Consider the following 27,133-nt stretch of genomic DNA (forward strand, 5'->3'; position numbering starts at 1 on the left):
GACAATAACAGGGGAAGATGAGAGATAGAGACAAAGAGAGAAAAATGGAGTTCCAAATAATTTCCTCATTATCTGTCTATGAGCTTAAAGGAGAAGTAACTTTTGTTGTTGTTGTTATAACCAAATATCTATTTTTGATGTAAATGGAATGTTATAGAAGGGTCCAGACACCTTTTTTAGTGATTTCACATGTTTTAGAGAAACTTACTGCAAACAGCAAATCACTTCCTCATTCTCCTTGCCCCGAAAAAACATCAACAAAGGCTCCACAAACACCCAATATGTCCTTTTAGAAACGACACAACTCTCAGTATACTGATGCAGGTCTTTAGATGTTGTACGCATGAAATTGTGTCATTCCGAACTTAATCCCTCGGGTGGCCCAACACCCTCAGTTACCTGTATCAGCAGGCTACACGGAAAATGGAATCGCTCAAGACGGCTCCAATCGTGCAAAAGGGAATATAACATTGCAGATAAAGTTCGGAATGACACAACTTCATGTGTACAACAGCTAAAGATCTGCATCACTGTACTGCTGTTTCTAAAATGAAGTTTTGGGGTGTTTTTGGAGATTTTGTTCATGTTTTTTCAGGGCCCCCATACTACAAAATGAGAATGAGGAAATGATTTGCTGTTTGGGGTAAGTTTCTCTAAAACATGTGAAATCACAAAAAAGGTGTCTGCACCCTTCTATAACATGTAATTTACATAAAACGTATCATTTAAGTCCCCCTCCTCACCATTATCCATGTCCAGAATACCTAAAGACAACCACCCACCTTTTCATTCATAATTTAATCCACTCTCTGTTTATACCAAACCATAAAAATATTGATTGCGTGCAACAATTCATCTTTCTCTCTCTGCAGGCTAATAAATAGGTTTGATGGACAGAAACTCTGCTTGTTTTCCTTAATGCACCACCAGTCCTCTATTTATGCAGACATCCTTCTTAGAACAAAGTGACAGCCCAGTGAGCCCACCCAAAAATTATTCCCTGACTGCAACTTCGTTTCAAATCAGAATGATTTGTTGACCCCTGCGCAGAGCTATATGTGGGAGGGTTAATGCATTTCCCTCGGCACATCCCAAAACAAACCCCATTTGAAGAGAACAGATAAAGACATCACTGTCTAAGACTGAGGCTCTGTTTATGAATCTGTCCAGCAACAAGATCATAGCTAATGTATACAGCCAAGACACAAGACTCCATAGTCTGACAGTGTGGGTATCTGTGACAGTTTACCAGGAGTGTCCAACACACAAAGTGTTACAGATACAAAAAAGCCATGACTAGAGCTGACATGATTCCTTATCAGAGGGACCCTTCAAGTCTGTCCTACCCTGAGTGTAGAAAACATTAGGAACACCTTCCTAATATTGAGTTGCACCCCCTTTTGCCCTCAGAACAGCCTCAATTCGTCAGGCATGGACTCTACAAGGTGTCGAAAAGCGTTCCACAGGGATGCTGGCCCAAGTTGACTCCAATGCTTCCCACAGTTGTGTCAAGTTGGCTGGATGTCCTTTTGGTGGTGGACCATTCTTGATACACACGGGAAACTGTTGAGGGTGAAAAACCCAGCAGCGTTGCAGTTCTTTAAACGCTCAAACTGGTGTGTCTGGCACCTACTACCATACTCTGTTCAAAGGCAATCTTTTGTCTTGCCCATTCACACTCTGAATGGCACATATACACAATCCCTGTCTCAATTGTCTCAAGGCTTAAAAATCCTTATTTAACCTGTCTCCTCCCCTCCCTCTAGACTGATTGAAGTGGATTTAACTAGTGACATCAATAGGGGATCACAGCTTTCACCTGGTCAGTCTATGTCATAGAAAGAGCAGGTGTTCATAATGTTTTGGACACTCAGTGTATTTCTATTGGAATGTTCCACATTGCATACTGTACACATCTAAACAGGTGTTGGATTTTACTATGAATCTCGAGCTCGTTAATTGAATGATATGGCAAAATGTTGATTTCCACCTAAAAAGACATACCCAAATGTAAATATTTTTCATGAGATGGTCATGAACAATAGCTGATGATCAAATCAAATCAAATGGTATTTGTCACATGCTCCAAATACAACAGGTGTAGACCTTACAGTGAAGTGAAATGCTTACTAATAAGCATTTTAACCAACAATGCAGTTGTAAGAAAATGACCCCCAAAAAAGTAAGAGATAAGAATAACAAATAATTCAAGAGCAGCAGTAAATAACAATAGCGGGGCTATATACAGGGGGTACCGGTACAGAGTCAATGTGCGGGGGCACCGGTGTCAAGGTAATTGAGGTAATATGTACATGTAGGTAGAGTTATTAAAGTGACTATGCATAGATAATAACAGAGAGTAGCAGCAGCGTAGAATAGAAAGGGGGGGGGGGCAATGAAAATAGTCTGGGTAGCCATTTGATTAGCTGTTCAGGAGTCTTATGGCTTGGGGGTAGAAGCTGTTTAGAGCCTCTTGGACCTAGACATAGCGCTCCGGTACCGCTTGCCATGCGGTAGCAGAGTGAACAGTCTATGACTAGGGTGGCTGGAGTCTGACAATTTTAAGGGCCTTCCTCTGACATCGCCTGGTATAGAGGTCCTGGATGGCAGGAAGCGAGGCTCCGGTGAAGTACTGGGCCATACGCACTACCCTCTGTAATGCTTTGCGGTCAGAGGCCGAGCAGTTGCCATACCAGGCAGTGATGCAACCTGTCAGGATGCTCTCGATGGTGCAGCTGTAAAACCTTTTGAGGATCTGAGGACCCTTGCCAAATTTTTTCAGTCTCCTGAGGGGGAATAGATTTTGTCGTGCCCTCTTCACGACTGTCTTGGTGTGTTTGGACCATGTTAGTTTATTGGTGATGTGGACGCCAAGGAACTTGAAGCTCTCAACCTGCTCCACTACAGCCCCATCGATGACAATGGGGACGTGCTCGGTACTCCTTTTCCTGTAGTCCACAATCATCTCCTTTGTCTTGATCACGTTGAGGGAGAGGTTCTTGTCCTTGCACCACATGGTTAGGTCTCTGACCTCCTCCCTATAGGCTGTCTCATCGTTGTCGGTGATCAGGCCTACCACTGTTGTCATTAGCAAACTTAATGATGGTGTTGGAGTCGTGCCTGGCCGTGCAGTCATGTGTGAACAGGGAGTACAGGAGGGGACTGAGCACGCACCCCTGAGGGGCCCCCATATTGAGGATCAGCGCAGCGGATGTGTTGTTACCTACCCTGTCACCTGGGGCCCGTCAGGAAGTGCAGGATCCAGTTGAAGAGGGAGGTGTTTAGTCCCAGGATCCTTAGCTTAGTAATGAGCTTTGAGGGCAGTATGGTGTTGAACGCTGAGCTGTAGTCAATGAATAGCAATCTCACATTGGTGTTCCTGTTGTCCAAGTGTGAAAGGGCAGTGTGGAGTGCAATAGAGATTGCATCATCTGTGGATCTGTTGAGGTGGTATGCGAATTGGAATGGGTCTAGGGTTTCTGGGATAATGGTGTTGATGTGAGCCATGACCAGCCTTTGAAAGCATTTCATGACTACAGATGTGAGTGCTACGGGTCGGTAGTCATTTAGGCAGGTTAAGTTAGTGTTCATGGGCACAGGGACTATGGTGGTCTGCTTAAAACATGTTGGTATTACAGATTCAGACAGGGAGAGGTTGAAAATGTCAGTGAAGATACTTGCCAGTTGGTCAGCGCATGCTCAGAGTACACATCCTGATAGTCCATCTGGTCCTGCGGCCTTGTGAATGTTGACCTGTTTTAAGGTCTTACATCAGCTGCGGAGTGTGATCACACAGTCGTCCGGAACAGCTGATGCTCTCATGCATGTTTCAGTGTTACTTGCCTCGAAGCGAGCATAGAAGTTATTTATCTCACCTGGTAGGCTCGTGTCACTAGGCAGCTCTCAGCTGTGCTTCCCTTTGTAGTCTGTAATAGTTTGCAAGCCCTGCCACATCCTACGAGCGTCGGAGCCGGTGTAGTATGATTCGATCTTAGTCCTCTATTAACGATTTGCCTGTTTGATGGTTCGTCGGAGGGCATAGCGGAATTTCTTATAAGCTTACTGGTTAGAGCTCTAGCCTTTAGCTCATTGCGAATGTTGCCTGAAATCCATAGCTTCTGGTTATGTACGTACGGTCACTGTGGGGACGACGTCCTCAATGCACTTAGTGATAAAGCCAGTGATTGATGTGGTGTACTCCTCAATGCCATCGGAAGAATCCCGGAACATATTCCAGTCTGTGCTGGCGAAACAGTTCTGTAGATTAGCATCTGCTTCATCTGACCACTTTTTTATAGACCGACCGAGTTACTGGTGCTTCCTGCTTTAATTTTTGCTTGTAAGCAGGGATGAGGAGGATAGAATTATGGTCAGATTTGCCAAATGGGGGGCAAGGGAGAGCTTTGTACCCGTCTCTGTGTGTGGAGTAAAAGTGGTCTAGAATTGTTTTCCCTCTGGTTGCACATTTAACATGCTGATAAAAACGAGGTAAAACTGATTTAAGTTTCCCTACATTAAAGTCCCCGGCCACTAGGAGCGCCGCCTCTGGATGAGCGTTTTCCTGTTTGCTTATGGCGGTTTCTTGGCAGTTTCTCGCATGGAATAGCCGTAATTTCTCAGAACAAGAATAGACTGATGAGTTTCAGAAGAAAGGTCTTTGTTTCTGGCCATTTTGAGCCTGTAATTGAACCCACAAATGCTGATGCTCTAGATACTATACTACTCTAAAGAAGGCCAGTTTTATTGCTTCTTTAATCAGGACAACAGTTATCAGCTGTGCTAGCATAGTTGCAAAAGGGTTTTGTAATGATCAATTAGCCTTTTAAAATTATAAACTTAGATTAGCTAACACAACGTGCCATTGGAACACAGGAGGGATGCTTGCTGAGAATGGGCCTATATACGACTATGTAAACTCAGCAAAAAAGGAACGTCCTTTCACTGTCAACTGCGTTTATTTTCATTAAACTTAACATGTGTAGATATTTGTATGAACATAACAAGATTCAACAACTGAGACATAAACTGAACAAGTTCCACAGACATGTGACTAGCAGGAATGGAATAATGTGTCCCTGAACAAAAGGGGGGTCAAAATCAAAAGTAACAGTCAGTATCTGGTGTGGCCACCAGCTGCATTAAGTACTGCAGTCCATGAGGAGTTCATCTCCTCCTCATGGACTGCACCAGATTTGCCAGTTCTTGCTGTGAGATGTTACCCCACTCTTCCACTAAGGCATCTGCAAGTTCCTGGACATTTCTGGGGGGAATGGCCCTAGCCCTCACCCTCCGATCCAACAGGTCCCAGACGTACTCAATGGGATTGAGATCTGGGCTCTTCGCTGGTCATGGCAGAACACTGACATTGTAAGGGGTGCATAACTGGTGGCAGGGAAGTCAGACGAAGGAGAGCAGAACTTGGTAATAGCCGGAGCAGTTTAACCTGTTGGGGATAGGGGGCAGTATTTGCACGGCCGGATAAAAAACGTACCCGATTTAATCTGGTTACTACTCCTGCCCAGTAACTAGAATATGCATATAATTGATTGATTGTTTGTGAGTATAACAGAACTCATTTGGCAGGCCAAAACCTGAGAAGATTCCAAACAGGAAGCGCTCTTTCTGACTATTTCTTGGCCTTCTTGATCATCTCTATCCAAAACAGGGGATCTCTGGCATAACGTGACATTTTCTAACGCTCCCATAGGCTCTCAGAAGGCGCCAGAACGTTGAATGGTGACTTTGCAGGCCATGGCTGAAAAACAGTAGCGCATTTGGATAGTGGTCGATCTGAGAACAATGAGACTGGGGCGCGTGCACGAGCCGACACCATGTTATTATTTTTTCATCTTTGAACAAAAACAGGGTTTCCCGGTCGGAATATTATCGCTTTTTTACGAGAAAAATCGCATAAAAATTGATTTTAAACAGCGTTTGACATGCTTCGAAGTACGGTAATGGAATATTTTGATTTTTTTTGTCACGAAACGCGCCAGGCGCGTCACCCTTCTTTACCCTTCGGATAGTGTCTTGAACGCACGAACAAAACGCCGCTATTTGGATATAACTATGGATTATTTGGAACCAAACCAACATTTGTTATTGAAGTTGAAGTCCTGGGAGTGCATTCTGACGAAGAAAGGCAAAGGTAATCCAATTTTCCTTATAGTAAATCTGACTTTGGTGAGTACCACACTTGGTGGGTGTCAAAATAGCTAGCCTGTGATGGCCGGGCTATCTACTCAGAATATTGCAAAATGTGCTTTCACCAAAAAGCTATTTTAAAATCGGACACCGCGATTGCATAAAGGAGTTCTGTATCTATAATTCTTAAAATAATTTGTATGTTTTTTGTGAACGTTTATCGTGAGTAATTTAGTAAATTCACCGGAAGTGTTCGGTGGGAATGCTAGTCACATGCTAGTCACATGCTAATGTAAAAAGCTGTTTTTTTATATAAATATGAACTTGATTGAACAAAACATGCATGTATTGTATAACATAATGTCCTAGGAGTGTCATCTGATGAAGCCTCCGCAGTCTGTAGGGCTGTAGGGAGACCGGACAGAGGGAGGAGATGGCAAGACTTAGAGAACCGATCCACAATGACCAGGATCATGGTGTTTCCCTGTGAGGGGGGGAGGCCGGTAAGAAAATCCACCGACAGGTGCGACAAAGGCCGCTGTGGAACTGGTAAGGGGTGTAGCTTCCCTCTGGGCAGGTGTCTAGGAGCCTTACACTGGGCGCACACCGAGCAGGAGGAAACATAAACCCTCACATCCTTGGAAAGGTAGGCCACCAGTACTTCCCAATCAAACAGCGCACCGTTCGACCGATCCCAGGCTGACCAGAGGAGGGTGACGTGTGGGCCCAATAGATCAACTGGTCACGGACAGCAGACACAATGTACAGACGCCCAGCGGGACACTGGAGGGGAGCGGGCTCTGCACGTAACGCCCGCTCAATGTCCGCGTCCAGCTCCCACACTACCGGCGCCACCAGGCAGGATGCCGGGAGTATGGGAGTGGGTTCCATGGGCCACTCCTCTGTGTCATACAGTCGGGACAGTGCGTCTGCTTTCATGTTCTGGGAACCTGGTCTGTAGGAAAGGGAAAAAACATGGCCCACCTTGCCTGGCGAGGGTTCAGTCTCCTCGCTGCCCCGATGTACTCCAGATTACGGTGGTCAGTCTAGATGAGAAAAGGGTGTTTAGCCCCCTCAAGCCAATGTCTCCACGCCTTCAGAGCCTTGACGACAGCTAACAGCTCCCGGTCCCCCACGTCATAGTTTCGCTCCACCGGGCTGAGCTTCTTCGAGAAGAAGGTACAGGGGCGGATCTTCAGTGGCGTGCCCAAGCGCTGAGAGAGCACGGCTTCTATACCAGCCTCGGACGCGTCCACCCCCACTATGAAAGCCAAAGAGGGATCCGGATGGGCCAGCACGGGAACCGAGGTAAACAGAGCCCGCAGGTGACCAAAAGCCCTGTCCGCCTCAGCCGACCACTGCAAACGTACCGGGCCCCCCTTCAGCAGTGAGGTAATGGTAGCCACTACCTGACCAATACCCTGGATAAACCTCCGGTCGTAATTGGCAAACCCTAGGAACCGCTGCACTTCCTTTACCGTGGTGGGAGTCGGCCAATTACGCACGCACGGCGGTCACTCTCCATCTCCACCCCCGAGGTGGAAATGCGGTACCCTAGGAAGGAGATGGACTGCTGGAAGAACAGCCTTGACGTACAGGTCATGCTCCAACAGTCGACCAAGCACATGGCGCACCAGGGACACATGCTCGGCGCGTGCAGCCAAGTATATCAGAATGTCATCAATATACACCACTACACCTTGCCCGTGCAGGTCCCTGAAAATCTCGTCTACAAAGGCTTGGAAGACTGATGGAGCATTCATCAACCCGTACGGCATGACGAGGTACTCATAATGCCCTGAGATCATACTGAATGCCGTCTTCCACTCGTCTCCCTCCCAGAATACGCACCAGGTTGTAAGCACTCCTGAGATCTAGTATGGTGAAGAAGCGCGCCCCGTGCAATGACTCAATCACCGTGGCGATAAGAGGTAGCGGGTAACTGTACCTCATCGTGATCTGATTTAGGCCTCGGTAGTCAATACACGGGCGCAGACCTCGCTCCTTTTTCTTCACAAAAAAGAAACTCGAGGAGGCGGGTGAAGTGGAGGACTGAATGTAGCCCTGACGCAGGGATTCGGAGACATATGTTTCCATAGCCGCCGTCTACGCCTGTGAGAGGGGATACATGTGACTCCTGGGAAGTGCAGCGTCTACCAGATCTATCGCACAATCGCCCTGTTGATGGGGTGATAATTGAGTCGCCTTCTTTTTGGAGAAGGCGAGAGCGAAATCGGCATATTCAGGGGGAAGGCGCATGGTGGAGAGGCCTAGCACCACGGGAAACGCAGGAGAGTCAATGAGGAAGAGACTAATTCCCTGTGTCACCATACCCAGAGGAGCGGTGGCCTCCCTAATCAACCCTGACCCTAATGGTCGACTGTCTAAGGCGTGAACGGGGAAGGGCACAGCCACGGGAACAATGGGGATCCCTAAACTAAGGGCGAACGATCTGTCTATAAAATTCCCAGCCGTGCCTGAATCGACGAGCGCCTTATGCTGGGAATGCGTAGAAAACTCAGGGAAAGAAACAGACAAAAACATGTGTGCAACAGAGGGCTCTGGGTGAGAAGGGTACCGGCTCACCTGGGATGATGCCAGAGTGCCTTTCTGCTGCCTCGATCCCCAGAGGACCCAACCCGGGCACCGACCGGCAGTGTTACCTCTGCGGCCACAGATGTTTCATGAGCCGGAACCTCCTCCAGTCTCCCTACGCACCTCCCAGGTACCGGAGCGGCAGCGCTGGGGGATGGAACCGATAGAACCCGATCTGGACGTCCGCGGGTGGCCAGCAGGTTATCCAGCCGAATGGACAGGTCCACCAGCTGGTCGAAAGTGAGGGTGGTGTCCCTGCAGGCCAACTCCCGACGGACGACCTCGCGCAAACTGCAGCGATAGTGGTCGATCAGGGTCCAATCGTTCCATCCCGCGCCGGCGGCCAGGGCCTGAAAATCCATGGCGAACTCCTGGGCGCTCCTCGTCCCCTGCCTCAGATGGAAGAGACGTTTCGCATCTCCTTCTCCCCACATGGCGTTGGCCCACTCCAAGGCTTTCCCAGAGAGGCAGGAGACGAGGGCGGACACCTTCTCACGACTTGAAGGAGCCGGGTGGACGGTTGCCAGGTAGAGGTCGAGCTGTAACAGGAAACCCTGGCAGCGTGCAGCTGTCCCGTCATACTCCCGGGGAAGGGCGAGACGAATCCCACTGGGACCGGGTGAAGGGGGGGCGAGTATTGGAGACCCTGGTTGTGCTGGTGGAGGCGCTGGAGGAACTCCCTGTCTCTCCCAGCGGTCCATAGTTTGGACAACACGGTCCATGGCGGCGCCAAGATGGTGGAGCATCGCCGTATGCTCCCGGACACGCTCCTCCACCCCTATTCCAGGGGCACCTGCTCCTGCTGACTCCATATAGTCGTTGTGGGATTCTATAAGGGGTGTGTAACCGGTGGCAGGGAAGACAGACGCAGGAGAGCAGAACTTGATAATAGCCGGAGCAGTTTAATAGCAAAACTAACAGCATAAAAATAACAAAATATGGGTACAAAAAAACGTTGCAGACCAATCAACACGTGCACAAGCACTTACAATAAATAATCCCACACAAAGACATGGGGGGAACAGAGGGTTAAATACACAACAAGTGATTGAGGGAATTGAAACCAGGTATGAGGAAAAACAAAGACAAAACACATGGGAAATGAAAAGTGGATCGATGATGGCTAGAAGACCGGCGACGCCGACCGCCGAGCGCCGCCCGAACAAGGAGAGGACCCGACTTCGGCGGACGTCGTGACAGACATTCCTGTCTTGCAGGAAATCCTGCACAGAACGAGCAGTATGGCTGGTGGCATTCTCATGGCAGGATGAGCCTGCAGGAAGGGTACCACATGAGGGAGGAGGATGTCTTCCCTGTAACGCACAGCGTTGAGATTGCCTGCAATGACAACAAGCTCAGTCCGATGATGTTGTGACACACCGCCCCAGACCATAAAGGACCCTCCACCTCCAAATCGATCCCGCCCCAGAGTACAGGCCTTGGTGTAACGCTCATTCCTTCGACGATAAACGCGAATCGGACCATCACCCCTGGTGAGACAAAACCGCGACTCGTCAGTGAAAAGCATTTTTTGCCAGTCCTGTCTGTTCCAGCGACGGTGGGTTTGTGCCCATAGGCGACGTTGTTGCCGGTGATGTCTGGTGAGGACCTGCCTTACAACAGTCATACAAGCCCTCAGTCCAGCTTCTCTCAGCCTATTGCGGACAGTCTGAGCACTGGTGGAGGGATTGTGCGTTCCTGGTGTAACTCGGGCATTTGTTTTTGCCATCCGCAGGTGTGATGTTCGGATGTACCGATCCTGTGCAGGTGTTGTTACACGTGGTCTGTCACTGCGCGGACGATCAGCTGTCCGTCCTGTCTCCCTGTAGCGCTGTCTTAGGCATCTCACAGTACGAACATTGCAATTTATTATTATTATTATTATCTGCAGTCCTCATGCCTGCTTGTAGCATGCCTAAGGCACGTTCACGCAGATGAGCAGACACCCTGGGCGTCTTTCTTTTGGTGATTTTCAGAGTCAGGAGAAAGGCCTCTTTAGTGTCCTTAGTTTTCATAACTGTGACCTTATTTACCTACCGTCTGTAAGCTGTTAGTGTCTTAACAACCGTTCCACAGGTGCATGTTCATTCATTGTTTATGGTTCATTGAACAAGCATGGGAAACAGTGTTTAAACACTTTACAATGAAGATCTGTGAAGTTATTTGGATTTTTACGAATTATCTTTGAAAGACAGGGTCCTGAAAAAGGGTTGTTTCTTTTTTTCTGAAATCAGCCATTTCCAGCTACAATAGTCATTTACAACATTAATAAGGTCTACACTGTATTTATGATCAATTTGATGTTATTTTAATGGACAAAAAATGTGCTTTTCTTTAAAAAACAAGGACATTTCTAAGTGACCCCATACTTTTGAATGTTTTGAATGTTTCCCTATTCAACAAAAGTGGGCAATAGGGCTTGAAATGACTGAATGCCTTCTACATATGGTAACAATTAAATTATAAATGACTTACTATAAGATTTCACCTTTCTTATAACTGTAAAATAAATATGATCATACTTAGTGACAGTACAATATTGGCAAAATTTCATATAACTGACGACAGAGAATTCTCTCCTAAACGTCCACTGAGATCTTTAAATAGGGCTGAGAATATCACAGCGAGATGAAACCAGCACTGCTGGATTCGATGGACTGTCTCCTTTCATATGCTGTCTCCCAGACTGGGCTCTGCCACTCAGAGGAAGAGAAAATCGATTATTTGTCTGGAAAGGCCAGAAAATGTGACACGTTGTTCCCTATGCAAATGTGGGCTCCGCTGAGAGAGTGGGAGTGGAGAGCAGACTGATGGGTCTTTCTGCCACTATAAGGCCCGGGAATCTACGACATTCACAGATCGCTTTGTACACCAAAATGTCAGTCGGAACCGGTCCAGAACCGATTCGGTCCCCATATAGGGAAGTTAACTGTCACGTCCTGACCATAGTAAGATGTTATTTTCTATGGTAGAGTAGGTCAGGGCGTGACAGGGGGTGTTTTGTGTTTTTCTATGTTTTGTATATCTATGTTTAGGTTCTAGTTTTTCTATTTCTATGTTGTTGTTTTTTGGGATGATCTCCAATTAGAGGCAGCTGGTCCTCGTTGTCTCTAATTGGAGATCATACTTAAGTAGGGTTTTTTTCCACCTGTGTTTGTTGGTAGTTGTCTTCTGTTTAGTTTATGTACCTGACAGAACTGTGCGCTTTCGTTTTCTCTTTGTTATTTTTTCTTGAGTGTTCTGAGTTAAAATTAATATTCATCATGAGCAATCAACACGCTGCACTTTGGTCCCCTCTCTACGACAGCCGTTACAGAACTACCCACCAACACAGGACCAAGCAGTGTACCCAGGAGGTAATGGCATCCCGGTCTTATGAGGAAATCAGGAGGAATATATCCGGGGCTTGGGATATAATAGTGGCAGGAGAAAAGAGCCTGCCAGGGAAGCAGGCAGAAGCAGCGAAGGAGGGACAGCTACAAAGTCGGGAAGGAAGGCTACAGAAACCCCAATAAAATGTTGGGGGTGGCACATGGAGCAGTCGGCGGACCCGAGGAGTGAACCAGAGCCAATCTGGGAGAAGAGGGAGAATTTGGAGAAGAGAGAAATGGGAGAGTTGTTGAGTTGGTGGAGGATGCACAAGTTTTTCCCAAAGGAACGTGTTGTCAGTTTGGTGCCACCTGAGTCAGCTCCCCGTTCTCATCCTGAGAAGTGTGTGGAAGTTCTGGAACAATTGATACCGGCTATACACACCAGGTCTCCAGTACGTCTCAACAGCCCGGTACGTCCTGAGCCTGCTCCTCGCATTCGCCCTGAAATGCGTGTCACCAGTCTGGTGCCACCTGTCCCGGCTCCACGCATCAGGCCTCCAGTGCGCATTCCCAGTCCGGAACCTCCTGAGACGGTCCCCAGTCCGGAACCTCCTGAGACGGCCTCCAGCCCGGAACCTCCAGCGGCGGCCTCCAGCCCGGAACCTCCAGCGGCGGTCTGCAGTACAGAGCCTCCGGCGATGATCCATGGTCCGGTGGTACTAAAGCAGAGGGATCAGCGGGTGGAGCGGGGGTTACGCCCCGAACCGGAGCCGCCTCCTCTGCTGGAGGATCCGCTGGAGGATAAGGTTATGTGGACTGCACTAGAGCCGCCATAGACAGGAGTTACCCACCCTACCCTCCCTTTCGTTTTTGAGTGGCATTCGGAGTCTGCACCTTTTGGGGGGGGGGGGGGTACTGTCACGTCCTGACCATAGTAAGATGTTATTTTCTATGGTAGAGTAGGTCAGGGTGTGACAGGGGGTGTTTTGTGTTTTTCTATGTTTTGTATATCTATGTCTAGGTTCTAGTTTTTCTATTTCTATGTTGTTGTTTTTTGGGATGATCTCCAATTAGAGGCAGCTGGTCCTCGTTGTCTCTAATTGGAGATCATACTTAAGTAGGGGTTGTTTCCACCTGTGTTTGTGGGTAGTTGTCTTCTGTTTAGTTTATGTACCTGACAGAACTGTGCGCTTTCGTTTTCTCTTTGTTATTTTTCTCTTGAGTGTTCTGAGTTAAAATTAATATTCATCTTGAGCAAACACCACGCTGCGCTTTGGTCCCCTCTCTACGACAGCCGTTACATTAACATCTAAGAGGTACTAGTTCCCACTGATAGTTAACCTAGTGGCCACACACAGCTGTGTATATGGGAAACCTACAGATATAGGATTTTACGTTTTGTTGCTGAGAATATTCCTGCACTGCAGGAAATGCAGATGCGCTTCGTGAGTTACATAAATTCACTGAAAACCCACACTAACACACGGTTATATTAACAGATTTACACTTTTCATGTAGCCTACTTTTGTCCAGCTAATACCCTAACCACTGATCAAGCAACATTATGGACTAAGCGTTCAAATCCTATTGCTGCAAGATTATTTTGCTGTGACAATATAGGTACAATTAAGATCCTTCATCTGTATAGAAGATTTATTAGATTCATATATAAGAGCGGTTATGTCCCATTCCCTCTAGGGATCCCCCCTCCTTACACCCCTACCTGGCCCTGTGTCCGCCAAGCCGCCCCCACCCTCTACCTCCCTCTCTCTCCCCACGAAGCGACTCTCCCCTCGTCTCATAAATGTTTGAGCGGCCCAGCAGAAACCGAGACCATGCATTATGCAGCATCTCTAAACGCCACATCCCAAATAATTGCAAATACAATTCAAGTCCTGGAGATCGCCTCCGAGCAGCTTCAGTTACAATTCCACAGCCCTGTTTTGCCTAAATCATCATTCCTCCCACTATACTGTGCGCAGAAGGAAACAAGGTTTGCTTATTGCAGTGTTTGTGACACCGGCTGGGTTGGTAGTAATAAAGTAATGATGGATGGTAATGACTGTAAAGAATCACTGATGAAGACTCAATCGCACAGAGCAGGAGAAGCAAAGGGAAGGAACATAGAGTTATACTGTATAACCTGCTGGAAAGAAAGGTATAAATTGCAAAAGAGTAGATGAAGAAAGAGAATAACTATTTACTTCCCTTCACTTGTCCGTCATCCTCCTTTCAGTGCCTCACCTGGACAGAGCGTGGTGGTAAGTCAGTAATGTGGTCAAGGGTTTGCAGTGATATGCAATTAACCTGATTGGTTGTAATTAATATGTCAGAGACCACAGACAGACACCCTATCTGCTGCAGACACAAGATGCAGGAATCTACCTGCAGCCAAAAAGCCAAATACACAGTCCCGCAGGAAGATTTCAAACTGAACATAAAAAAACAAAATAACTGTCATGGATCCCCCCGGTACTGCTGCTCATTCCGTTCACCAGCTCCGGAGGTCTATGTCACCGGCCTTCTAGGTGTCACTGAACTGGATTCATTACCAGCAATCCTGGACTGTCTTGTCTTATTGCACACACCTGGTTCCCATTTCCCCCTGATTAGTATGTATATATATGTGCTCATTGTCCTTGTCGATTATTGTTCCATGTCCGTTGGTGTTGTGAGTACCTGTGCTCTGTTGTATCGGCTTTCACGCCATGTATTTTTGTGCACTTGTTATTACGGGTCTTGTATTATTTATAGGTTTACACCTCGCTCTTTTGATTGGGTTACATCCCTGTGTTATATATATACGTGTTTGTTTTGGGCTTCGTCCCAGTCGTTTTCATGACGTACTTTATTTTGGGTGGAGAAATTAAAAACCCTATGACGTATTCCTGCACCTGTCTCCAATCATTATACAACGTGACAAAATAACCAACCCGCTAAATGGAGACAGCGGGAAAGGCCGAGCTGGCGACCATCACGAGGACTGTCTCTCCAGACTCAGCAGCACCATGGACAGCGTGCTGGCAACCATCCTGCATTTGAAGTGGAATGTGCAGCCCCGGATCATTGCGTCCTCCACCGGATGAAACGAGACAGCTCTGGTTACCATGTTCCGCAAAGGACTGCGGGAGGAGGTACAGATGGAGTTAGCCTGCCGTGATGACAACCTGTCACTTGACCAGCTCATCAGCATGACGATCCAGTTGGACAACCTCCTGTTCCGTGGCCAGAGCTGATGGAGGTGGGCTTTGCACGTTTGCCAGAGGCAGAGCGTAAGAGAAGGAGGAATCTGGGCCTCTGCTACTATTGTGGAGAAAGGGGTCATTTCTCCCCGACCTGCCCTCTTGCCACTAATAGGCAAGGAGGTGACAAGCCAGGGAAGTCCCCTGCTCGAACCCAGATAGGATGCAAGATCTTCCCTCCTTTTAGGTCAACTCAACCAGTGTGTTTTCCCATTAAATTCCTTGAATACCCTAGCCCCTCACTCCCGTTAGCTCTGATTGATTCCGGAGCTGCCGGGAATCTTTTAGTTAGTGCACTGGCCACTGCATTGCGCATTTCTTTGGTTCCCCTACGGTCACCCATTCCGGTTCGAGCCCTGGACAATCATCCAATAGGAACAGGGCTCGTGTCTCACGGTGTCTGTCTGGACCACGCCCCTCAAGTGGATTTACCTGAGGAGTACCAGGATCTGCACCGGGTTTTCTTTAAGACCCAGGCTACACGCCTGCCTCCTCATCGCCCCTGGGACTGTGCCATTGACCTGCTTTCTGACGCAGCCCTCCCTTGAGGACACGTCTATCCCCTCTCCTATGCCGAGACCGAGGCCATGGAGACCTACTTACAGGAGAGCCTCTAGTCACCAGCCTCCTCAAGCTTCTTTTTTGTTAAGAAGAAAGATGGGGGACTGCGCCCCTGCATTGATTATCAAACTCTGAATAAGCCACTTAAGTTCAGCTATCCTTTACCCCTCATCCCAACCATCATCGAACAAATGCACGGTACTTCACGAAACTGGACTTGAGGCGCACCTACAATCTGGTGCGCATTTGTGCAGGCGACGAATGGAAAACGACCATGACAATAACCACAGCGTGACAATAACCATGCACGGAATGAACAGACAACATGAAATGAATAATGGAAAAATGCTATTCTACATTTTAAAAGCTCCAAATGAATCCCTTTTGTTTTGTTGCCAGAGAAATGTTGGTTCTATTTGATTGACATACACAAAATATACTATGTCCCAACAGATTCTAAGCAATTCCAAACTAACATTACAAATCATGTGTAATTCATCTGTTTAACATGCAATAATCAGGACTTATTGATGTGGCTGTAATGTTGATTGATCACCGATGCCTTTAGCCCACATAAATTTAGGATGATCCCCAAATCGAAGGCTGCCGACCCCAGACAGCCAATGTGTGTGTGTGTGTGTGTGTGTGTGTGTGTGTGTGTGTGTGTGTGTGTGTGTGTGTGTGTGTGTGTGTGTGGTCAGTAGATGGCTGATTGATTATCACACCCATGACAATACCTCTCCCCTTAACCTCTGACCCTTGGCCTGCGACCCTTCTACATAAGCAGTGACCTGGAACAGCAACCTCTCCTCATTGACTTAGCATTAATGTATATGGGATCCATAGGAGCAAGGGCATAACTCAGTCTTTGGACTGGAACCTCATTGAAAGCCTGTGGTTTGAAATGAAGAGGGCAATCCACATGTGCAGACAAAGGATATCAAGGATCTGTAAAGATTCTGTATAGAGGAATGATCTAAGATCCCTCCCAAAGTGTTCTCCAATCTCATTAAACATTTTAGAAAAAGGCTCAGTGGCGTTATCCTCGCAAGGGGAGGGGGCTGGAGTAATGAAAACGGGATCCAATAATCTTTTTATTTTTTATTACATGATAAACAAAATCAATTCCTGGTTGGCCTAACCCAGCATTTTTGGGTTGAGCAGAACACACGCACGCACGCACGCACGCACGCACGCACGCACGCACGCACGCACGCACGCACACACACACACACACACACACACACACACACACACACACACACACACACACACACACACACACACACACACACTTCCTTCTGCCCCTGAGCAAGGTAGTTAACCCATTGTTCCCCGGGCGCCGAAGACATGGATTTCGATTTAAGGCAGCCCCCCCGCATCTCTCTGATTCAGAGGGGTTGGGTTAAATGCGGATGACACATTTCAGTTGAAGGCATTCATTTGTACAACTGACTAGGTATCCCCCTTTCCTTTCCCTTTCAGTCAACTGTCTGTAAAGTCTCATTCCCCCTGTTTAATCTAACTCATCCCTCATATCTCTGTCTGTTCCTTTATTCTCTGTAGAGGGGAATGGCAACAGCAGCACCACCAAGTTTTGTGTGGATCACCTCATCCTCTAGATTGAAGGCTACAACCAAACCAGAACTACTGTTTTGGTAAGTACTTATCTCTACACATTAATACAAATGTATTATGCAATAAAATAATCCTAAAAGCAAACTCTTATACAAGATTTTTATACTCCAGTTTATTTTCACAAGAATGTTTTCTGAAAAAAACATTAGTTCAGATTAAATCATTTGGTGTGATGAACCAATAACAAAGGGAGAAATGCAGAGAAGCAATTTGACCATAAGTATTTAGATTGTCATGGAGACACCAAATTGGGACTAGTTTTCAGGCATTGTGGGCGGAGGGAGGTCCAATAGAAAAATGTGGAAATGAGTCGCACTGAGTGGTGCAACTCATTTCCAGTAGCTGCCTGGCCGCCCCAATTCCCTCACAAGTTACTCCTTTGCATAGGAGAGATGGACATCTTTCTTCCATCTCTCAGTATGGACACACACTGCTGGTTACTGTATAGTTAGGAAAAAACATTCTGATATTACAGTGCATTCGGAAAGTATTCAGACCCCTTGACTTTTTTCACATTTTGTTACGTTACAGCCTTATTCTAAACTTGATTAAATTGCTTCTTTTCCTCATCAATCTACACACAATAACCCATAATGACAAAGCAAAAACAGGTTTTTATACATTTTTGCAAATGTATTAATAATAAAACACTGCGATTTCACATTTATATAAATATTCAGACCTACTCAGTACTTTGTTGAAGCACCTTTGGCAGTGAATACAGCCTCGAGTCTTCTTGGGTATGACGCTACAAGCTTGGCACACATGTATTTGGGAAGTTTCTTCCATTCTTCTCTACATATCCTCTCAAACTCTGTCATGTTGGATGGGGAGCGTTGCTGCACAGCTTTTTTCAGGTCTCTCCAAAGATGTTTGATTAGGTTCAAGTCTGGGCTCTGGCTGGGCCACTCAAGGACATTCAGAGACTTGTCCCGAAGCCACTCCTGCGTTGTCCTGGCTGTGTGCTTAGGGTTGTTGTCCTGTTGGAAGGTGAACCTTCGCCCCAGTATGAGGTCTTGAGTGCTCTGGAGCAGGTTTTTATCAAGGATCTCTATGTACTTTGCACAGTTCATATTTCCCTCGACTAGTCTCCCAGTCCCTGCCACTGAAAAACTCCAAGTGGGCTGTCATGTGCCTTTTACTGAGGAGTGGCTTCCGTCTGGCCACCATACCATAAAGGCCTGGAGTGCTGGTTGTCCTCAACAGAGGAACTCTGGAACTCTGTCAGAGTGACCATCAGGTTCTTGGTCAACTCCCTGACCAAGGCCCTTCCCCCACCGATTGCTCAGTTTGGCCAGGTGGCCAGCTCTAGGAAGAGTCTTGATGGTTCCAAACTTCTTCCATTTAAGAATGATGGAGGCCACTATGGTCTTGGGGACCTTCAATGCTGCCGAAATGTTGGGGTACACTTCCCCAGATCTGTGCCTCGACACAATCCTGTCTCTGAGTTCTACGGACAATTCCTTCAACCTCATGGCTTGGTTTTTCTCTGACATGCACTGTCAACAACTTATATAGACAGGTGTGTGCCTTTCCCAAATCATGTCCAATCAATTGCATTTACTACAGATGGTCTTTAATCAAGTTGTAGAAACAGCTCAAGGATGATCAATGGAAAAGGATGCACCTGAGCTCAATTTTGAGTCTAATAGCAAAGGGTCTGAATACTTATGTAAATAAGGTATTTCTGTTTTTTGTCACAAATGATCAAATAATTATAGAAACCTGTTTTCGCTTTGTCATTATGGGGTATTGTGTGTAGATTGATGAGGAAAAAAAATTGGAAAAAGTGAAGGAGTTTGAATAATTTCAGAATGCACTGTACATTCATTTAAAGGGTGCCTGGGGAGATGGGCAGCCCCATAAGAAATCAAGGCACCCTCATAGGTGTTCAAATATTTATGCCCAGTGGACACCACCATAATATGAATGTTGGTCCAGTCCATTATTTTAGAAGCAATATGTTTTTTGACATAATTGCGATTGTCATTTTTGAAGAACACCACTTAGAAACGACTAAAATGGGTTAGTACTGATTCTCACCTAATAATAATAATCACAATAATAACAATAATAATCACAATAATAATAATAAAAACATCTGCAAGACCAGAGAACGTTTTATTACTATTGTTTTCGCTACAGATGTAGGATCTTAATTTGAGCCAATTTGCTACAGCAGGAAATATATATTCTTGCAGCAACAGGAAATGTGGATTATAATTACTGGACACTTTTCAAAGGGGAAATTACAAACTTAAGAAGTCTTTGTAAACCTCAAATACATTACAAGTTTAAAATGTCCTGCATTGCAGGAAAATTCTCTTGCAACAGGGCGATCAAATTAAGATCCTACATCTGTATATTTTGTCAACCTCGCAAACCAATCGTAATACAGGAAGTTGTACACAAAAACCCTGGCCGCACCGACTAGTCGTGGTAAAAAGCTCAATTGCATTGTCAACCAAAAAAAAATCAGGATTTCTATTGCTTTGATACTGTAATTAACATTTGGCACTGGTTGCAGGTGGAAATGTTACATGTATAACCTTTAAAGTCCAGATCAGTGAACACTCAATAGGACAGGGATCATCACCTACTGTAGCTTCACCCACGGTCCTATTTTTTTTTCTGGAGCGGATGGTAAGAGGCCAGAACATAATGAGAAATTATTTGTAAACTGCAAATTGACCACAAGACGCCAAACAGATATAATATTTTACTAAAACATAATCATTTCAAACCTTGCTTACATTTGTATACGATCACATACAGTATATCTCTCGATTATGAGTGGGAATACTTCGGAAAAGATTTCCAAATCACTTGGAGCTGATTTACTGGTGTTTTTATCATCGTTTATGTCCAACAATAAAAATGTATACAAATTCATTTTGCACAGAATTCTTGGGGGGCCAAATAAAATCACCCGCGGACACGCACACTGTTAACAACCCTTATTACCCCCTCCACCCCGACTAAGCGTCAACATCACAACGTTTGTCCAGAGGGGATATAAATGGAAAATTCTGACGGTTAAGTTCAGCGATTAATTCCGAATGGTTACGTTAAGAGTTAAAGTTTGGGATAGGATAAAACTAAAATAATGCCTAGCACTGGGATTTGAACACAGGACCCTCGGAGCCGTAACTTGCGGCTTACGCCCATCGACCATCCACAACGCCCTAGCAAGCCGCAGGCCTACTTGATGTTAATAACACTCACCGTTGCCCCTAGTGCACAGTTTTGAAGGCATCTCCTGATGTCCTGGGGACCTGGATGAACGTTGAATGTCGCCTTGGATCTGGAGTGACCTGGCTTGACTTAGCCCATGTCCCCTTGACAGTCACACACACACCTGTGACCATGCAGCCCAACCAGGTCACTCCAGTTCAGCCCAGCTCTGACTGGCTCATTCTCCCATCACACAGCACAGTGGAGAGATGAGCTGCCTGCCTGCCAGTGAGAGTCACAAACACTCAGCATCTCCCTGTCACAGCATGCTTACTCAGCCTCACCTTAAATGACACACCCTCCTCATTCAAACACATTCACTGTTAGAGTCTCACCTCTGTGCACGGAAAACAGACACCTTGCATTCACACACCCACCTCTGAAAACAGCATACACCCTCCCCATTCACACACACTCTGTCACAGGCTGCTTCCGCAGCCTTACCTCACCTCTGCAGGCAGGCAGGGAACAGCAGCCTGGGCACAGAAGGACCATGCAGCTAAACTTCCTCATGCAAAAATGGACTGAACCAGTGATAATGTCAAATACCATCAACGCAGGTATTGGAGCAAAAGAATACACATTTACTGTATGCAGATCATACACCTGCTCTTTCCATGACACAGACTGACCAGGTGAATACAGGTGAAAGCTATGATAACTTATTGATATCACTTGTTAAATCCACTTCAATCAGTGTAGATGAAGGGAAGGAGACAAGTTAAAGAAGGATTTTATGTATGCCATTCAGAGGGTGAATGGGAAAGACAATATTGAAGTGACTTTGAACGGGGTATGGTAATAGGTGCCAGGCGCACCGGTTTGTGTCAAGAACTGCAACGCTGCTGGGTTTTTCAAGCTCAACAGTTTCCCGTGTGTATCAAAAAAGGTCCACCACCCAAAGGATATCAAGCCAACTTGACACAACTGTGGGAAGCATTGGAGTCAACATGGGCCAGCATTCCTGTGGAACACTTTGGACACCTTGTAGAGTCCATTCCTCGACGAATTGAGGCTCGCTTGGGGTGGGGAGGGCTCAATATTAGGAAGGTGTTCATAATGTTTTGTACACAGTGTATTTGTATCAGCTATAGTTAAACAGTAAATCTACAATGATTCTGAATCTGGCAATGAGTACAACTCACAGGGATGGAAAGACAGTGACCTTCTGAAGCTCTTAACCTTTCCCCCTCTCCACAGTGACCTTTAACCCCTGACCCCACTCACCGATCTCACAGCTCTCTCCAGAGTAGCCCTGCGGGCAGTAGCAGCTGTAGCCGTCGCCCTCCGGCAGGCAGCTGCCTCCATGCAGACAGGGGTTGGTCTGGCACGGGTTGTCCTCAGCTGCAGAATGGAGATAGAGCAGGGGGGTTAACCGAGGGAGATGTGTACACAGAGATGCAGTACATTAACACACACATGCCAAACAGCTACCTGGACTATCTGCATTACCCTTTTTTGCACTAACTTTTTTGACTCATCACAAACGCTGCTGCTACTGTTAATTATCTGTTACTTTAGTCCTAGTTTATGTACATTTGTACCTCAATTACCTCGTACACATCGCCTCAGTACTGGTACCCCATGGTCGTATATACCCCTTGACTTTTTCCAAATTTTGTTACGTTACAGCCTTATTCCAAAACAAAATGTCCCCTAATTTTTCCCCCTCATCAATCTACACACAATATCCCATAATGACAATGCAAAAACAGGTTTTTAGACATTTTTACGAATTAAAAAAACGTTAATAAACAGAAATATCACATTTTCATAAGTACATACGTACAGACCCTTCGCTCAGAACTTTATTGAAGCTTTCCGAAGGCACTGTATTGCCAATTTATCATTGTGTATTTATTATTGCTTTTATTATTACGCGTTATTACTTTTCTATTATTTCTCTATTATATTTCTCTCTGCTTTGTTGGGAAGGGCCCGTAAGTTCCAGTCCGCTAGGTGTATCTCTACAGCATGGGCATGTCTCTGGGTGACGTGGACATCTCCATGCATGCACCTTACCAACATATGACTCATTCAATATTGCACCATCCCATTCTCTGGGCTCTGTCTACAATCATAACCAGTAGAATATAACAGGAATAATGAATCATAACCAGTAGTATATACCAGGAATAATGAATCATAACCAGTAGTATCTACCAGGAATAATGAATCATAACCAGTAGTATCTACCAGGAATAATGAATCATAACCTGTAGTATCTACCAGGAATAATGAATCATAACCTGTAGTATCTACCAGGAATAATTAATCACAACCAGTAGTATCTACCAGGAATAATGAATCATAACCAGTAGTATATACAAGGAATAATGAATCATTACCAGTAGTATCTACAAGGAATAATGAATCATAACCTGTAGTATCTACCAGAAACATAGAATAATACTAGATGTTTGGTGAATCTATGAATTATGTATGACCACTGGAGTATTTGACACTCAAAATATTTTTGGGGAGAATATTTAGATATTTATTTCAGCACTCAAAATCTTACCAAAGCTTATTCTATAAGAGGGGTTAATATGAATTTAAAACCATTTGACATGATATATATTTATTTACATATGGACTTTGAAATGAACAAACGTAGGCTAAGTCTGGCTTAAGCTTATTCCCACACTTTACAATAACTCTGTTGCAATGGTCTTAGGTAGTCTCAGTATAAGCTATTCCCTCCATCGCGACTCTGCTGCCCAGTTGAAGAGCTTGTGATCTCCATGTAGCACCACAGCACCATGCGCCTTTGGAAAAGCACCCCTGAGCCTCAGATGCCCTTCTGGAGGAATACAGCCAGAGTCATTATACCCTAATGGACGTCTATTTGCCTACTAGCCAAATAAAGTGAAGAGCATGAATGATGTGTGCAACTCGTCATTCCAACATATTTGAACATTTAATTCATCCTTCATTCAGGTCAGTCAGTTTGTCATCCATTCAGTCATTTGTCTGAGTTGCAATAGGAACTAAATCAAAGAAAATCAACTCAGACAAATGACTAAAAGAGAATAGAACAGTCTTATAATTATTTTGATTGAAATCCATGTGTGTATTCAAAATGATCTACATTTCCAAAGTTCTTTAGCCTATCACTTTCATAATTCAATGTTTAATTTCTTTCTCTCTGCATTGCTGGGAAGGGCCCGTAAGTAAGCATTACACTGTTGGTTTACACCATGTGACGAATAAAATTGTATTTGACATGCACAAGTAAGTGAATGCGCGACACAAAAATGCGCGCACACACACACACTGCAGATCTCTCTCAAGCACACACACACACACACACACACACACACACACACACACACACACACACACACACACACACACACAGATATTTTTACACATACTAGAATTCTCCCTCTCCGGGTCGGGTGAGCTTGTACCTTTCCCCTCATACATCATTAAGTAAGCCTGGGTATTATAAATGCTGGAAACGAGATGTAGCGCATCAGATTGTGTCTGGGCCTGGAAACTTATCTGGATTGGCTAATAAAACCATACTTAATGTAGCTATCTCTCCCCACAGCCACGAAACAAAGCCTGAAAACCTGGTGCTGTGCAACTTTCCTTGTCAAACACCAGCACCGTCCTAAAAGTAGAGCCTATAATTACGACTTCATCTACTCTATCTCACCATTTATCCCAAAATGTTTCCCTTGAAGAGTGGTGCTTGGAGTTATAGCCTGGCAAAATAAAACGTGTTTTTTACCTCGCAACAACGCGGTCATATGGCATTAAAAGAGGTGGCTCCGAGGGTACCTGACTGGGCGATGATCAGGTAATTTATGAGTACCCAGCTCATCAGAGTGACGCGGGTGGGTGGCACACATTGTCCTCCCCCCCACCGAGCATCCGTCCTGATAAAAGGAGGGGGGGGGGGGAACAGACAGAGCAGCCAATCTGTCACCTTGTGGAAAGGAAAGTCACAGTCACAGTCACACGGCCAGGCGCCCCCCCCACCCCCGCCTTTGGTCTCTCTCCCGCTCTCGAACAGAGTGTGTCGCTGAGAGGGTGAAGTGCAGTATGAAGGACCTGTCAGATTGTCTATCTTCTGTATTATTTCTCAATCTAAAGCGCTTCAGTGTGAAGACTGGGGTATATAGAGAGAGTCACTGGCACGTCATGGTTCTCTGTTAGTTGGTTATCTGTGGTAGCTCATCCACCACTAATATATTCATTAGCATCACATATCTGACAGTGGCCTGTTTAGCCCTGCGTGACAGTGTGTTGGTAAAGAATCCACACCTGCTCCATTTGTTTATGTGATGGTTAACATGGCTGTGTGGGTCTGACTGCACAGCTCTAGTCAGCAGATGGGACTGTTTGCTCTGATAAATATCACAACCCCCAAAAAATGTCTACCTCCTTAATATTGGTAATGGTAAGAGCTTAGCATGTTAATAATTCCTTCATGATTATCTGAAATCATGGAAGCATCCACACAAATGTAGAAGTTTTCAGAAAAATATTTTATTCTTAATTACAATGAAAGGGACTCCAAAATACATAATGCATCACTGACCATTCATTGCTGTTGGGCACAAAAAAACTGAAACACAAAACAAAATAACCATTTTGTAGAGTCACAAGCTTGATTTCAGGGCTGGTGTTATGCACGTTTATGCATAACGTTTATGCACTAAATCAAAGAGAATAGAACTGAAATCCATATGTATTCAAAATGATCTACATTTTCCTAAGTTCTTTAGCCTATCACTTTAATAATTAAATGTTACATTTTAGTCTATCCAAATAAAAAATAGGCCTTCAACGTGTAGGCAAAGCAAGGCTATCATTTTGGGTACTGGTGTCTTAAGGAATAATTTCAGAACTCAATTTGTGTTTTAAAACTGTAACCGAGTAAAGGGAAACATAAAGTAAGAATTGAATGTGTAAATGTTCATTCATAATCATAACATAGGGTTTTGTACGTTTAGAGATCTAATTTAACGTTTTCCTTTCACGTTTGATGCATGGCTTTTCTTATGATCCTAACAACTTATGTATGGATATTCTTACGATCCTAACGATATGTATGTTCAACCTTTTTAGCAGCTATCTCGCTCCATACTATAGTTTCAGTAGAGAGGAAGAGGCTAAGTGAGAGGGCTCACTCTCACCAAAATCAGTCCATTATAAACCATATGCGTTTCTATGAGAATAATATGTAGACCTAAGCTTGTCGCCTGCCTTCCCGCCTTTGGAGCAAAGACTCACATTAGTGCATAGACATGAGCATCTCGTCATTACAGATCTCTGGTTTCAGCCTCTTGTGAATTGGAAAGGAAAGTTGGCGTGTGCACAGTTAGGATGCTGGATTGCCCTAAAGTAAATGTATGTTTTGCCAAAATTATATAATTACTCCTGTCTAAATAAAATAATTCAAAATACTTCACCAGGGAGCATGACTTAGGCACCGAGGCAGTGCTTTGAACAGGATCCGGCACCTCTCAGATTGATTTTGTTCATTCTGGCACCTATTTGCCCGGTACCTCTTGCGGCATGATTTATTAATTGCTTCACTGTTCACACTGTAAACATTCTAATAAAAGCGATCAGCGTTAAATTAAGTTGCCTCCTAGTTATTTCTCCCACCCCCTGTCATGGCTGTCGTAAGGAGAAGCGGACCAAAGTGCAGCGTGTGTGTCGTTCCACATTTTATTAACACTGTGAAACTATGCAATACTTAAACAATAAACTGAACTAACAAAAACAACAAACCGTGACGCAGAGGTGAAACATACACTACTCAAAAACAATCTCCCACAAAACCAGGTGGAAAAAAACCCTACTTAAGTATGATCTCCAATTAGAGACAACGAGGACCAGCTGCCTCTAATTGGAGATCATCCCAAACAAGACCCAACATAGAAATACAAAAACTAGAACATAACAACATAGAAATGAAAACATAGAATAGAACAAAGAACTACAAATCTCGAATGCCCACCCAAATCTCACCCTGACCTAACCAAAATAGAGAAACAAATAGAGAAACTCTCAGGTCAGGGTGTGACACCCCCCAGAAAGACAATAATGTAAAAGTGCTGTGATCCTTCTGTGTAATCATCCTATCCTGCCACACTGATTCCAGACCTGCTCACTTATTTGTACATAGAGGTTATGCAGAGGGAGATTGGGGTAAGTAACTGATCTCAAGCCAGAGAACTGTCAGTCGCGGAGTAGAGGAGTGAGGGGAAAACTGTTCCTGATGGCGATGCCTTAGCTTGCAGAGCTGCTTATCCCGCCAGTTCAGCATCACCACCTGCACCTCCACTAGTTAGTAGGCCTGCTAGCGAGTCAGACTCAGCGGGAGAGGGAGACGGGGAGTTGGGGGAGACAGTACATCATCCACCAACAAAGTTCTCGGAGCGGGTG

General features: G+C 45.3%; 1 protein-coding gene across 1 annotated transcript in view; it reads right to left on the bottom strand.

Annotated features, from left to right (window-relative positions):
- Positions 1-27,133, bottom strand: part of LOC106613725 (neurocan core protein) — a 196,269-nt gene that overhangs the window by 57,837 nt on the left and 111,299 nt on the right. The window contains exon 10 of the mRNA XM_014216278.3: positions 21,953-22,069. Within this exon, the coding sequence (XP_014071753.3) occupies positions 21,953-22,069 (117 nt within the window). The remainder of the gene's footprint in view (positions 1-21,952; positions 22,070-27,133) is intronic.

Source organism: Salmo salar, chromosome 10 (genome assembly GCF_965601325.2).
Source record: "Salmo salar chromosome 10, fSalSal1, whole genome shotgun sequence".
In the NCBI taxonomy this organism is placed as follows: Eukaryota; Metazoa; Chordata; class Actinopteri; order Salmoniformes; family Salmonidae; genus Salmo; species Salmo salar.